The sequence below is a fragment of the Pelmatolapia mariae genome, linkage group LG16_19 (genome assembly GCF_036321145.2).
Source record: "Pelmatolapia mariae isolate MD_Pm_ZW linkage group LG16_19, Pm_UMD_F_2, whole genome shotgun sequence".
Taxonomy (NCBI): domain Eukaryota; kingdom Metazoa; phylum Chordata; class Actinopteri; order Cichliformes; family Cichlidae; genus Pelmatolapia; species Pelmatolapia mariae.
The window spans coordinates 48908341-48923678 of record NC_086241.1 but is presented as its reverse complement, the minus strand read 5'-3'; the positions used below and the strand labels follow the sequence as shown (position 1 = coordinate 48923678).

The 15338-nt window shown below is 39.7% G+C and overlaps 1 protein-coding gene across 2 annotated transcripts; it reads right to left on the bottom strand.

Annotated features, from left to right (window-relative positions):
- Positions 1-363: 363 nt before the first annotated feature.
- On the bottom strand, positions 364-12287 carry LOC134644863 (uridylate-specific endoribonuclease C-like). 2 transcript variants are annotated; one of them, XM_065472092.1, is made up of 6 exons: positions 12193-12287; positions 7667-7833; positions 7435-7527; positions 4139-4283; positions 3812-3910; positions 364-1266 (listed from the first exon to the last, which is right to left on the bottom strand). In XM_065472092.1, the coding sequence occupies exons 1-4, from the start codon at positions 12229-12231 to the stop codon at positions 4220-4222; spliced, it is 363 nt and encodes a 120-aa protein (XP_065328164.1). In that variant the 5' UTR covers positions 12232-12287; the 3' UTR covers positions 364-1266; positions 3812-3910; positions 4139-4219. The 2 variants fall into 2 exon arrangements, with proteins under 2 accessions (XP_065328164.1, XP_063354058.1); XM_063497988.2 differs by lacking the exon at positions 364-1266 and having other exon boundaries at positions 3349-3910.
- Between the last annotated feature and the right edge of the window lie 3051 nt (positions 12288-15338).

Genomic DNA, 15338 nt, shown 5'->3' with positions numbered 1-15338 from the left:
TGATGTTGGGCTGTTTCTTAAAATTTTTTGTGAAAAAAAAGAATGTTTCACCTACTCCATTCTGAATTGGAGCATTAGTTGAAATACTCTGACTCTGATACCTCTTCAAAGCCGTGTGAGGTCAGTCCTCAACAAATTCTCAGCACAAACAAAACTGGAACTTTTTAAGGCTGTTGCCTCTCATAATTGGTGACAGAGTGGAAGCTGGAACAGATGACTTTTACCCCACTGCATTCAGACTGCAAATAAATCGCGCATGTGCGAAGCCACTGCTGGCATGTGATGCGCAGCTGCAGAAGAAAAGGACCTGTGAGGCTCAGTAACAGAGATTTTATTAGAAAACTACAGACATTTTGTGCCGAAAAATATAATTTTTTTTCCAATGCATCTTCATAACTTCATTTCAGTTTTTTTCTTTTCATCAACAAATAAAGGAGGTTACATATAAGCTACTTTTTTTTTTTTTTTGCTCAAAACTTGTCTGAACACAGGCTGCACGTGTTGGTCCACTGTGATGTATGTGGCTGACGAAAACAAATTGTACAACCTAAAAATAACAGCAGTCCTGATCAAAAGTTTTAGACCATTTGAAAAATGGCAAAAAATCATATTTTGCATGGTTGGATCTTAACAAGGTTCCAAGTAGAGCTTCAACATGCAACAAGAAGAAATAGGAGTAAGGCAAAACATTTTTTGAGCATGCAATTTATTAAAGACAACGCTTAAACTGAAACAGGCTGTTTTACAGCTGATCAAAAGTTTAGGACCACACCTCCAAAAAACATGGGTAAACCCCCAAAACAGAAAGTTCCAAACTTGAACTCAATAATTAATTGGTCCGCTGTTGTTGTTGATCACTTCATGCAAGCGTTTCCATGAGGTGAGTGAGAACATTTCTCCAAGTGGTGAAGAGGGCCACACGAAGGGTGTCTACTGTCTGGAACTGTTGTCCATTCTCAGTTGGATTTAGATCAGGGAAAGACGCAGGATGGTCCAAAAGAGTGATGTTATTCTCCTGGAAGAAGTCCCTTGTCCTACGGGCATTGTGTACCGTAGCGTTGTCCTGTTGAAAAACCCAGTCGTTACCACACAGATGAGGACCCTCAGTCACGAGGAATGCTCTCTGCATCATCTGGACATAGCCAGCAGCCTTTTGACACTCCTGCACCTCCTGAAGCTCCATTGTTCCACTGAAGGAAAAAGCATCTCCCCAACCATTGTGGCGCCCCCTCGTCTGTAGGGCGTAGAAAACATCTCAGGTGGGATCTGCTTGTCATGCCAGTAAGGTTGGAAGTCATCAGGACCATCAGGGTTGCATTTTTTTACAGGAGAAAAAAAAGAAGGTTATATTTTTTTCTCATCAGAGAATTTTTTTTTGAAGCTCTTCACCACTAATGGCCTTAATTTGGGTTGAGGATTTTTTAGGTCTTCCACTTCACGTTTTTGTTCCATAACCCCCAGGATTATTTAGGAAATGACCGTCTTAACTGCATCCCACCTCAGCAGCAATAGCGCGCTGTGAGCGACCCTACTTATGCAGTTCAACAAGCCGACCATGTTCAAAAAGGAAAATGTTTTTTGCTTTTGCCATCAGAACATCCTGACAGTCTGACTACCTGACAGAAAATGACAATGAATCCACAGTTTTGCACAGATTTGGCCTTTTAAAGGCATGTGGTCCTAAACATTTGATCAGCTGTAAAACAGCCTGTCCCAGTTTAAGTTTGTGAAATGTAAGTTAAATTTTTTGTCTCACTCCCATTTCTGCTTGTTGCATGTTGTTGGAACCTTGTTAAGATCCGACCGTGCAAAAGATGATTTTTTGCCATTTTTCAAGTGGTCTTAAACTTTTGATCGGGACCGTATTTAATAATCAATTACTTTCTTCTGAATGGAATAAGAATGCTTTATGTCCACATTGCAATGCATCACAATTGTAAATCATTACACGATTAATTGTGTCAGCTCTATTAGATTTAAGATTGTATATTTGCTTTTGAAATGGGCAGTTTGCTTTATTGTGCTTTGTATTTGCTTTCAGACTGCAAGGAAAGAACGCTGATGTACACCGAGCATCTGAAGAACAACATGCAAGTCCTCCAGCACATTGGATCCAAAACCTGTTCCAGTTCCTCAGACACCATCAGAGACTGTTTTGAAAGCCCTCTACTATCAATCTGGATAAAAAGAAACTTTACCAACCACTGCAAGTATCAAGTGTTTTAAATTTTGTTTGACTGTTTATTATGTACTTATTTGTTTTTGGTTGTATTAAGTTTGATATTAATTAGATCAGTGCCTTTTTAGTCATTAATTTGATTATTAAATATTAACTCTTTAGGGCAGCACGGTGGCACGGTGGTTAGCACTGTTGCTGCAAAGCAAGAAGGTCCTGAGTTCAATTCCACCATCAGGCCAGTGTCTTTCTTTGTGGAGTTTGCATGATTAATTGATTAATCCAAATTACATAGGTGTAAATGTGAGTGCGAATGGTTGTCTGTCCCTGTGTGTTAGCCCTGTGACAGACTGGCGACCTGTCCAGGGTGTACCCCGCCTCTCGCCCTATGAAAGCTGGGATAGGCTCCAGCGCGACCCTGAAAAAGGATAAGCGGATGGATGGATATTAACTGTTTAATTTAATCATTGTCTTTACTGGTTTTTATTAATGTTTCTAGCAAATTATGACAAAAAGTCAAAGAATCTAAGTTTTATGCCAGTTAGCCCTATTATGTTTATTACCTCATTTGTTGGACCTTAATCTTTTTAGACAACATTCTGGCTGCAACAGCTGCCAATAATTTTGTGTAAATATGAACTTTTGAATAAAAAGGCATGTCTTGTATTATACAGCTCTTCTGTGCTTTGTCAATAGGAGACGGTAAACAAGCTTGTTAAATGTATTTTAACTGGTTTACTTTATAATAGTTTTTTATTTCAATGTAATAATTGTACAAAAACCAAAGTTCACTGTGAATTTTACATTTATCAACAAGTATACCGTTATGTATTCTGCATTATCACTATATTTTCCACGGTGAAATTCTGGCAACCACAGCTGCCAGTATTTTACCGTAATATTCAACTTTTTAGGTATGATACCGTATTATTTTATACAGTTTCACTATATTTAACAAAATAAGACTGTAATCAGGTTAACGGAATGTCTGTTGTTTTCACATGAATTTATGTTTAAATTCAGTGATTTACTGTAAAAAATATAATTATTATTTACTGTGAAATTTAAGGTTACTAAAATAGGATACCGTTTTGTGTTCTACATTTAAAATTTATTTTTCACGGTAAATTCTGGCAACCACAGCTGCCAGTAATTCACCGTAAATTCTACAATATTTTTTACAGTGTACAATTAGAAGTGCTTGTTCTGATGAAAACTTTTCATCAGCAGCAAAGGCATAAGGATCACTTAAATGGATCACTTAAACTCGGGTTGATGGTGCACATCTTTTTCTCTGCTGTGCTAAAGATGCTCTCAGCTGTTTAACTTTAGGGATGGGAGAAAAGTTTGACATATTTCACAACCATTAAATATTAGTGAGGCCTCTGAGAATGAGGTCAAGCAAAAACCCCTGCTTGTGCTCATGGACTCTAAATTTCAACAAATAAGACAATAATACGACAAACTGCTGAGTGACACAAGAGTCTAGGGGAAGGGCAAGCATGAAGTGAGATGCTGTGTGTGTGTGTACACATGTGCTCACACATGTTGGTACCTCTCTCCCCGTAGCAAAGTCCTGAATAAAGTCTGATTGTTCAGTCAATCAAGATCCATATGAGCTGTAAAGAAAATAACCTCAGCTTTTTCTTGGATGTTCAAAGTTTTTCAGTTCATACAGGAACATCAGCAGTCTGGGTGAATGTATCGCTGTTTACTTCCCCCGTCTCATTGAGCCTGGTCAGGATGTGTTCAGAGGAAAAAAGAGGAACAGAAAGAATTTTTAAAAAGTTAGGGGTTTTTTGTTGCTCTTGTTTACTTTTAAGCCAAAAATAAAATGAATAAAGCTACAAGGTTTAATATTGAGAACATTGAGGTGGAAAATGACTTGAGCATTATATAATTAAAATAACATACCTTGAACATATCTTGAAAAAGTAAAATAAATCATAACATTAAACTCACCTTGTTTTTGTAGAGAAATTGATCAGGCTTTTGCTTCATCCCCTGAGACCAGCTGCACTGAATCATCACCAGCTTTTGTCCTCATCTTTTTCGCTCAGTGAGGTCTTTCCTTTCCTTGGCCATTCCTCTGCCAGCTGCCTTTGCACTGGAAAAAAACATGTGTGATCACAGGTGAAGTAAGGGATATTTTTTCCAGTGCAGGGTTAAGAGTGCTCCATTTGGTGATAGCTGTTGAACAACATTTCTAAGGATGTTGAAAAAGACAAATATTTCTGTTTACTATTAAGCAAAAGCTTGATATAGACATAACAATTTCTAAGGTTACAACAGTATCCCCATAAGACATATAAGAGCCTTGACACCAGCACTATGCTTGTATTATACTTTAATCAGGACATATTTAGAAATTAATCCCATCAATGCTCAACAGTGTCACCAAAAGTAACCACATACTTGAAATGACATACTCAGCATTACATAAATCACATTTTCAGTGAAGGCACAGTTACAGGGAAAATGCGTATGTTTGCAAAGTTAACTAAACATTTCTATGTGCTACAACATGGACATAATGATTAAATGTGCTGAGGTGAGTAATTTGCTGTCAGCCTGCTTATTGATTCATTGTACTGCTGCTACAATGATTTGTACAAATCTTGGAAATTTACAATAACGTTTATAAATAAAACTGATGATGTACAATGTTGTCAAACCAACTGATTTATAATATTGTTACTTAAGCTGGGCTTACACTGTGCGATTTTTTTCAGTCGTGCTGGGCTTACACTGTGCGATTTTTGGCCACCATCAACTTTGCGAAATTACTAATGAAAAACATTGATCAGGCAGCTGTGATTGAGCAGCAATGTAAATCCAACTATTTTCACGGTTGTTGTGGTCGTGATAATTTTGTGAGGCCACATCGAAAAGGCTCGGATGAGCTTTCCAAAGTTCTACAAGTTGTGCCTCCACGACGGTCGATTGATGATCGGGAGCTGGTCGTGAGGTGTAAATCGCTTCTGGTTACCCCACGTATACTATACGATGCACGATGCACGATGAAGGCCAAAATCGGGCCGATCACCAAAACGGTCGCACGACTCAGAAATCGGCTCAAAATGGGCCAAAAATTGCACAGTGTAAGAAACAGTCTTCAACACTTGCAGATAACAAACTCACAGATTCTCAACTCACGCTCGATGATACCGAACGCATCAGCAAAGAGCTGGTCGTCCTCCAGGACACTTACAAGACTGCAGTGGAAACCATGAAGGATGCCAGGAAGCAGCTGGACAGTGAGATGAGCCGTCAGACACAAACCAACTGGGAGCTTGAACACCAGACAAAACGAATCAATGACTATAAAAGTCAGATTGAAAAAGTTACAAAGGAAATTGAAACCATGAAAACACGCTTATCAATGATTAGTAAGGCCTGTTTCATTATTTCTGTATATGATAAAATTGTAAAAGCATAATGATTTGTTTCATCATTTTCTATAATGGTGGCATTTTCTTTTGGAAACAGGTGATGGCTGCAAACACTGTCCTGCAGGATGGATTTTAATGAACTCTGTATGTTACTACTTCCCCTTGAAATTAAATTAATTCAAAACATGGAAGGAATCCAGAGACTTCTGTCAGCTGCAGGGAGGAGATCTTATAATCATAGACAGCCAAGATGAAGAGGTTTGTTAGTATTTCTGTGGAGCGGTGCTCATGCAGATTTCTGAAAATGTATATTTGGTTTTATTTCTTTTTTTGTTAGAACTCAACAGTTAATTACTTGATAAATCATCAAGATGCCCCGAGACAAACTCGTGACCTGGTCTGGGAGTCTCACCTTCCTCATCGCGTGAGACCTTGGATGCCTCACAGAGACCCTGAGTTTCTAGATTGGATAAGCAGAAGACTAAATCATCAAGATACGCCTCATCACCCAATGGGCTTCTGGATCGTCTGAGAGACGTCCATGAGGAAGGGACTTGGAAATGGTGGGATGGAACATTACTTGCTGAAGGGTAAGTGTCACGGCTGCAGAGGCGAGTGTATTGGTGTACTTAGGTGCACAAGATTGAAAACAATTTGTTCTGAAAAAATGCAGATGAAGAGTTGTTTGTTGACAGTATAGATGGTTTGTTTTTAAACCTCTTACCACTCACAGAGTCCCCGGTGACGGTCTAGCTATGTCAGATGCCAGTCATTTAAGAGACTAATCATTTTTTGGAATTTAAATTGTGCTAACTCACTTTGTTCAACACAGCCCAGAGTAACATTAAAAATAAAACATATTAGAACTAATTTTGTTGGACGCAAGAAAAACTGGAGCATCTTTGTAGGGAGCCGAACTAGGGCTTACAAGTTTTGCAGTGCCTTTGCAGTGACTTTGCTATCTGCACAGAGCGTTTCTGGTGTGGCTTATGCAAAAGAGAATTGCAACAATACAGCGTGTTTCTCTGCTCCCTTTCACACAGTAAGTATGTCTGTTGTAGACTGAGCTTTATAAATGTCCCTTTGATTATTCAAACAGTGTTTGAAAACTTTATCGTCATCGCTGGTGTGCTTTGTACCTCAGGCTCATCAGAGACAATCGTATCCAGGGAAATTAATTTTCTTTAATCTACACACTTTTAGGAATTACTTAGCTAATTTCAAGGATAATTTCAGTGACTGAATTATTGCCGGTCATTCGTACACTGACTTTATTATATAAAATATATAAATTAAATCTCTTTGAAACTTATAGAATCTAATCTTTTGGTTTCTTTTTTTTCATAGCATTTTATCAAACTGTTGTCTGCTACAGAGTTAAAAGTATTGTACTAGTAGTAATATAGCATCCACCATCTCCTGCTTGCATATTTCTGAAAACATCTTAGTGGTGTGGCAGCCATGGGTTGAGCCAGCCCTGCAAACCCTGTTGATGGACGATGCAGTGGACAGTGGGAGGAAGCATCCTAAAGCTCTCTTTGCAGACCAGCCTGTGTGATTCTCCACTCGCCGACCAGAAAAGACAAACGTCAGGTCTCAGTTGCAGCACCTCATCCATCCATGTCTGATCTTGCATCGGCAGATTCAGCAACACAGCCAGAGACTTCCTGTAATCTATTACAGTTGTTAAAAAAACGGTACAGGAACAGGTCACTCAGGTTAATCCTGTATAAACAACTGCGCCTGCGCTACTGTGCATGTATGAAGTGGACCAACTTGTCATCAGGCACACATGAGGCCGACCGGCTGAGAATACTGAAATCAAAGGACATCAAACTCTTCTGTCTGGTGAAATGTTATACTTACCAAATCATGCTCCCTGGCCTTATATCCTTTGCAGGTGGAACTGGACCCAGTTGTGAAAACCAATGATTTTGTCTGGCCAACAAAGAGTCCAGGCTGGTGTTCAATTTAAGAACAGAAACACACACTTCTTACCAAAGAAATGAAGATTATTTTACAGTGTTGCTGAATCACATGGATGAATTTAACACCTGGGCACAGTTATACCGTGATGACTGGCAGGTCGAGATCTCACCCTGTGTTTCTCTGCCTGTGGTAGAGGTGGAACCAGATCAAGTGGAGCTGATTCTTGAACAGCCTCAAGTCAGAGCTGGATTGACTTTCTGTCACCAGGTACTGATGAGCCCGCTGTGGAGAAACATCGCTGATGATGTTCATGAATCCCCAGCTGACTCTGGTAACCTTAATACAGCACAGAAAAAAAGTCACAATAATCATTTTATGTTGTGATTATTGTGATCATAACAGAAACAGATGCATCTATGTCATTATCTTTGAGCTTTTACACTTAACATAATTATAAAAACATGAGTATAAAAGGTGTTAAAACTCTGATGCCATCTTGGATTACTGCACTTTGTTCATGTCATTACAACATTTCTCTCTTTCTAATCATACATCTAGATGTTATGTCAACACACATTTAATCTACATTAAAAGAGTGCCTTTGTGATAAATGTGTCTTTCATTCTTAAATTAACTGGTTAAATATTTAATCTAACTAAACCCTAAAGATGGAGTCAGAAGACAACAGTCACCTGAAGGGGCTGAAAATTGTAAAGACCCTACAGAACAATCAGTAAATGTCAGTAAATCTTTGATTCTGTGAGTAACACACTGGGTTCAGTTTGGAGGTTGAACTCTCACTCACCAGGATTGACAGCCATCTGTGCCACAGTTAAACTCATGCAGTGCTAATTTAAAAACTCTCAAATATTTTGGACAATTTATATTTTTCTATCACAATAAATACAATTTTTCATTGAAGTAAACACACAGAGCAGTAGTGGATATTATTTATATAATTTTTCTTTATTTTGATTAGCATTGTTTATATTTGTAGTTTTTGAAGTATGGAGCACCACAAAAACTACAAATAAAATAAAAAAAACAATCCAGCTAACAAATTTTGTGCTCTCTACTATCAGAACCTCCCAAAATGTATCTCAGCCCAGCCCGACAGGCCGACGGGCTGGGCTGAGATAGATTTTGGTAGCCCGGGCTACTGGAGAAATCGCTAGCTCCGGGACGTCGGGCTAGCGATTTTGTGAGCCCTGGTCAACCCCTCACTTGAATTTTTGAATTTCAGTTTAAGGCAATTAAATTCAATCCAAAAATTCAATCCAACAATCAAGTGATCCCCTATGAGCAACGGTGGACAGGAAAAACTCCCTTTTAACAGGAAGAAACCTGTGACAGAACCAGACTCAGGAAGGGGTAGTCTTCTGTCATGACTGGTTGGGAGGTGAGGGCAAAGTATAGTTTTGACCGTGGCTGGAAAACATTATTACTATTACTAGAAGAATTACCGGAAGAATTTTAGAGAACGACCATTCACATATTGGAAGAATTGCTCAAGGCACCACTTAATAATCCAATCAGGTATGCCGTATAATTTCCAATATGTGAGGGTGGCCAGGGCAACTGAACCAAAAAGACCGCCCATTATGGCAACACCTAGAACTGTGTTACGTGCAAGGTTGGCAGCAGCACTCTGTGGTACTTCCTCTTTGATTTCACACCTGATTTTCGCACGCTCTTCCTTTTTTTCATTCGACTCCCTCTCAGGGTTGTCCATCCTAGTGATGAGCATTCTGACTTGCTCCTCGAGAGAGTCTAAACGCTTTTCTATTTTTGTCGTTGACACGCAAATCCTTTGCTCCTGCAGAGACTCATGGCATCTGGCAGCACAGCCGCACGATCCACTAGTCTGAGCCCTGTCAGGATGTGGTTCCTCTGTATTATCTCTGTCGGAAGGTGAATTATTTAATGTTTCTTCTGACATTTCTTTAAAAGATTAAGGGACAGTGTCAAAAGAAAAAAATGTTCACTGAATTATTTAAATGTAAAAGTATTAGCTTTGTCAAAGATTCCTGCTTTGCAAACACAACTCGCCGTTACTGAAGACTCACTAAGGTAAACTCTATTTATGAACTTTTGTGGCAGAGATGGTGACGTCACAGTCTTCCCTTTGAGAAGGAGAGACTGGGCGTTTATCAATATGCGTACTTGTGCGTACTTGCGTTCTCGTGTACTCGTGATACGTCATCAGTCGGAGACCAAGTACTGTTCCAATTCGAAGTACGCATCAAGCCGAGAACGCGAAAAAGTCCCGGATGTGTTCTCGATCCGCCCGTTTTATCGAGCATGCATCGGTGTAGACTTGGTACAGCTATATATCCCAGAATGCATTTCGTCCAAAACTCAACAGCGGACTCCCGGCACATCGTCCCCCCCCCTCCCCTCCCCGCCCGCTCGCGGTCTTCTCACTACTCAGGTTAAAGAAACCCCAGCAGCTGTCTATAGTATTGAGTGTCCACTAGAATAGAAATAAAAGCGTTCTAACATCTCACCTGCTTGTTTTTATTAAGGTATGTACACGTATGTACATGTACACTATTTTTATTAATAGAGGTTTCACTACTGAGGTTAAAAATGATATATAAGTCACTTAGATCACTTCTAAATGTTAATGTTTGGTTTATTTCAGTGTTTTATTTGTTCCTGAGTAAACCGGTTTGGCTGTGATTAAAGTTAAGCTTCATAACATGTTACTCACAGTTAAATTAGGAGGGGACGGCAGTAAAAACTCCGGACCTGTGACATCATCACGTACGCTGGTACAAATCACGAGTCCGCGCTCGCGTACTTGAGAATTGAGAGACGGCCCACGAGTCCGTGCTCGCGTTCTCGGCGGGTACGTACTCCCGTGCGTTCTCGGCGAGTACGTACTCACCGAGCACGCGAGTACGTACTCGCGTACTTGGGCATTGATAAACGGCCACTGTGACGCAGAAGATCAAAGGATCAAATAGCTCCGTGTCATTCCGCGCATGCTCAGATCATGCCTATTGAAAAGAACGGGATATTTATTTATTCGTTTTAAATACCTTGCTATATAACAAAGGTGACTGCGCACTCAAAGGACGAGGAGAGTTCAAAATAGGGCTGTTCGATATAACGACACATATCGGATGAGGATATGAAAAGGATCGCTTCATATTACGGCAATATTTTTTCATGTTTTTTATGGTCACTGTAGTATTAATTTCTTAAAGTTCTCTCTTTCGCCTATATTTAATATAACCACACTACGGACGGACAAGCGACTGCTTTTATGCGTTGTCGTTAGCATAGGGTTGCCAACTCCCTGAAAAATAAATAAGGGCAACCCACCTGCAAGAAAAGGCAAAAAAAAAAATCTCAAAGTGGCATTAAATGAATCAATATTACATCATTAAAATATATAAATAACATCTTCATGATGCTCGATTCTCAATTTCAAGAGTGATTTTTGTACAATTTAAAGAAAACTGCAGAAACATATTTAAAAGATTTAAACATCCCTGCTGGAGAGAATCCCAAGAGTAAAGACTGAGAACTAAAGAGTTTACAGTTACAGCGGGCTTTGATTTGTTGTTCATTTCTGTCTCTGAATAATGGGTGGTGAAAAAAAGTAAAAAAAAAAACAACAAAAAACAAACAAACAAACAACCTCTGTGTGAAATTTTGCCACAGTTAATATGAGTTCTTCAACCATCCTCAAAAACAATGGATTTCTATGTCACTCAGCAGATTATCAGCTTTTCAGGCTCAGCATCTCAGAATCATAAGTGTTAATACAAAGCGCTACGGCAAAACTGTCCAATGGTTGTTTCAGCATTTCGATGTGCCGGAGTGCCAGAAACCCTTAAAGCAATGCTGGGAATGAAAATGTCACAAGCCACATCCTGCTATTCTTTTCTTCTTTAGTGCGGCCTTGAAGATAAGAATAACTTTTCACAGCTGAAAATGTGACGTCATTCAGAGGTAAAACCGCAAAGGATTCTGGGAACTTGAGGCAAGAGGTACTAGCGCACGCAGGCTTTCAATTGAACTCAGTTACACAGCGATAAAAAGTAACACAAAAAATGGCAAGAAGCTGTTGTATTATTAACTGCAATAGCCGGTCGCATGACAGCCACGGGAAGCCGACGGGTAAAGAGATCGTTTTTTTTATCGGATTATGTCGTTGAAGAGAAATTTTTTAAGCCATGTTTCCGAAGTAAGAGCCGACGGATAGTCTGAATATACCAAATATAACGTCTCAGAACACTCCAGCTCACATGTTAGTCTGCTCCAAGCATTCCCACAAAGGTCAGTGTTTTGTAGTAGTTAATACGTCATTTTTCTTAACATAATTGGTGATATAGGTTACAAGCAAGTCTGGCGCTGAACAGAAATTGTAGCGCTGTAGCTCCTTTATTTATTGTGCATAAACAGTGAATTGTCCTGACACAATATTGCGTTTCGCTTCTGTTATTACCACGGTACATTGACAAAAACATATACTTTTATTCAGAGGATAAAACAGTTGTTTTGTATCACTAATTGTCCAGTGCGATTACAACATACAATATTATTGTCACTGCTACATTTCTTTAATGCTTACAAGAAATTATTTCCACTACAAATTAATTACCGTTGAGCTCAAAGGTTATATTAATAAACGGTTAACGAATGTGTATTTATGATGACGATTTGTGAGACTGGTAAACTTACCTTTGTTCGTACGATGGTCTTTCGTTCTACACGGTGCATTTCAAGGTCCTGTACCCATCCATCGGTAAACTGTACCTGAGCTTGTTGCAGTGACCTGAAGTTACTAAAAGCTTCATGAGTGTATGCACTCACTCCAAGAACCGTATAATTATAAATCTGAGCGTGGTGAAAGTTGGGCAGCACGCTAACGTCTTTTGTCCACTCTGTGTGCTCCTAAGGGTCTGACCCTTTCACTCCTTTGATTTTTTCCTCGTATCTTTTCTTTGCCTTTTCGTCGAGTCTGTCTTTGTACGGACCGGCATTGTTCTCCTTAGTTTTGTACATTCCTTTTTTGTGCGGCAAAGAAAAACCAAGAAGGTATTGGAACCGGAGAATGAACGTTTTGCGGTGCTGCAAATGCTTGCATTTGATGCGGTACTTGGATTGTTTTGCCTCGAGTTCCCGGCATGCAATGCGCGAAAGTCACGTGATCTGTCAATCGCTATAGGAAAACCTTAAATTAAGACCAAGAACACTAGAGGTGAGACATGATCATTAATTAATATTAAATTTAATAAATGACAGATTTAGTGATATTTTCATAAACACCTCCTTTCCTTTTTTTGTTCTCCATTTTCTTTAGTTCGTCTATAAGATTGCTAAACAAGGGGGAGGGTGCATCCGGCCTCCTCGGCTGTAATTGGTCCAGCCCAGAGTCGATCATGACCAATTGGCCAATCCAACACCTTTCATTATATATACCCTTCCTAAAAATAAATAAATTTAAAAAAAAAATCAATCGGCCCATAAAAACAAAAAATCGCCAGCGGCCCACCGGGCAAATGCCCGGTATGCCCGATGGCCAGTCCAGCTATGGAGAGGATGATTCCACACAATTCAGGACGAAAGTGGGGGCAAAGAGGACGAACGGGACCAGAATGAGACACCCAAATCCCCGACAGCGAACGCCAGCCAACAAGAAAGCAAGGTAGGACTATCCTGTTGTTGTTGTTTTCTTCTTTACCACGAAAATGTTTTTCACTGCACGCTAGTACAACTCTGAATAATAAATTAAGCAGGCTAAAAAAACTTATTTTAATACGAGATTTAAATGGGCTCAATCGGGACGAGCTCCCAGAAAGAAGACCGCACATTTCCTCCTCCTTTAAATGACTGATAACACACTGATAAAACATCCTAAAACAACCTGATCTGATTAGATTTAAGGAAGCCATAACAAATAATACGAGCTGTAGCTTACAACTGGGAGACAAACCACGAAGATAACGAGGTTAAACAGAAGATAACGCTGCGATCAGTTTAAACTCACAGCACAGCAGCTCACATGCTCTCTGTGGTTTTATATGAGAAGTATACTGTGGTGTTTTTCTTTAGAGGAGATAATAGAGACTAACCTGCTTAGTCCAGCTCTTGTGGGTACTGGTTTTTAAATATACATCAAGCATGGAAAGGTTATTTAAATTAAAACTGAATTAAACACGGGAAACAATATGGTCTTAAAAATATGTGCATTTTCATAAATAATTAAAGGCACATGGCTTGGACTTTCTACTTGGAAATGAGGCTGTGTGATAGAGCTTGCAGCTGCCTCTGGCGTTTTATCATCTATGTGGGTCACATGTTGACCCCCAGACTACTACATTCAGCAGTACAATATTGGACTACTGATCATGGCAGTGGATAGCTGTGACAGCTCTTCCCACCACAACTCCCTTGCTGGGCAGATGAATCTCATGCTCTGTCTCCTCCTGACAGCGAGGTTGTGGTTTTTGTATGATCAAGTTGTTGTTCAGTTTTCTTAGTTTCAGCTGAAACATTTCAGCATGGGAACTTGTACTTTGGCATGTTTCACTGGATATTTCAGCAGACTCCTGGCTGACTTTATGCAAGTTCCAAGCTTCTGCCAAACAACTAGACTCACTTCCAGCATCATAGGTGATTTTTCATAGAGCAAAAAAGGCATTTAAAGAAAGTGTTTTAATTTTCTTACAGTCATGATAAGTAGAATAAGTTCCTCAGAAGGCTGAACAAGTTTACAACCATTAAGTAAAGTTGTGTTTGTGTTTTTATCCCTCCTTATTTCCCACCTGAACATCACAAGCGCAAGGTGAGCCTCCACTCTTGTGCAAACTGTAGCGCATACTGCTGATATCAGTCCGTCAGAAGAGTCATGATTGCGTGTGAATAAAAGTTGTTCACTCCACAACTTTTACTCCACTTAACGAAGTCAGTGCCAAACCAGGTTAAGTCCATCTTCACCCATATTTTTAGAGGGCACTCTTTGTTTAAGCTGCATCGTATTTGAAGTCATTTGAGTTATAATCCCATGTGATAAATGCCTTTGGCGGATTGTGTTGCAGTGCTCCACCCAGCCCCCATTAACCCTCCCTGCTAACAGAGCAGAACTCTTAGAGATTTGGCGCCATCGAAATACAGCATGAGCTCCTCGATGCATGCACACATGCCTTCACTGTGCTTTATTTTATATACATTAAAGCCACAGTAGAGCAAAAAAGAGGGCAGTGCCCTTTATCATCACACATCATCACACATTTACCGGTAGAAATAGGTTTTCCAGCTACTTTTACTACTGTTTTTCTTTTCATGGATCAGCAGGAAAACCGCTGTAACAGGTTGCAGGAGGATGTATTTGTTCTGTAGGTTCATGCTTCTGTGTGTATGCGTTCATGCGTGGGTGATGATGACAGAGAAAGGGTCTAAAATTGATTGTTTCCAGATTGACTTGCAGGACTGATTGATCTTCACCATAACAAAGCCGCAATGATAAGCACTCTAAGCAATTTGTGCAGGCATGTTCACAAAAATGACAAGCGCAGAAACAATGCACCACGTATGACTGCGTCTGCGTGCTTTGCAACAAACACCGAAGAGGACGAATAAATCCTCAGAGGTGTTCACAAAAGGCGGATGTAAAGACAAGTCGGTGCTGTGTGAGAGAATCATTAGGAGTCTTTCCCGACCTATCAGAAAACATAATCTATTTTTTCAATCGGGGATTTATAGCCACACACCAGCCTGGAAGCTGAACCATAAAATCACATTAGAGTGGCTTAGCAATTCTTTATTATGTGTCTGAGCCCAGATTTGAGTGGGTTTCAGGGGTACACACACTGGTTAAATTAAAT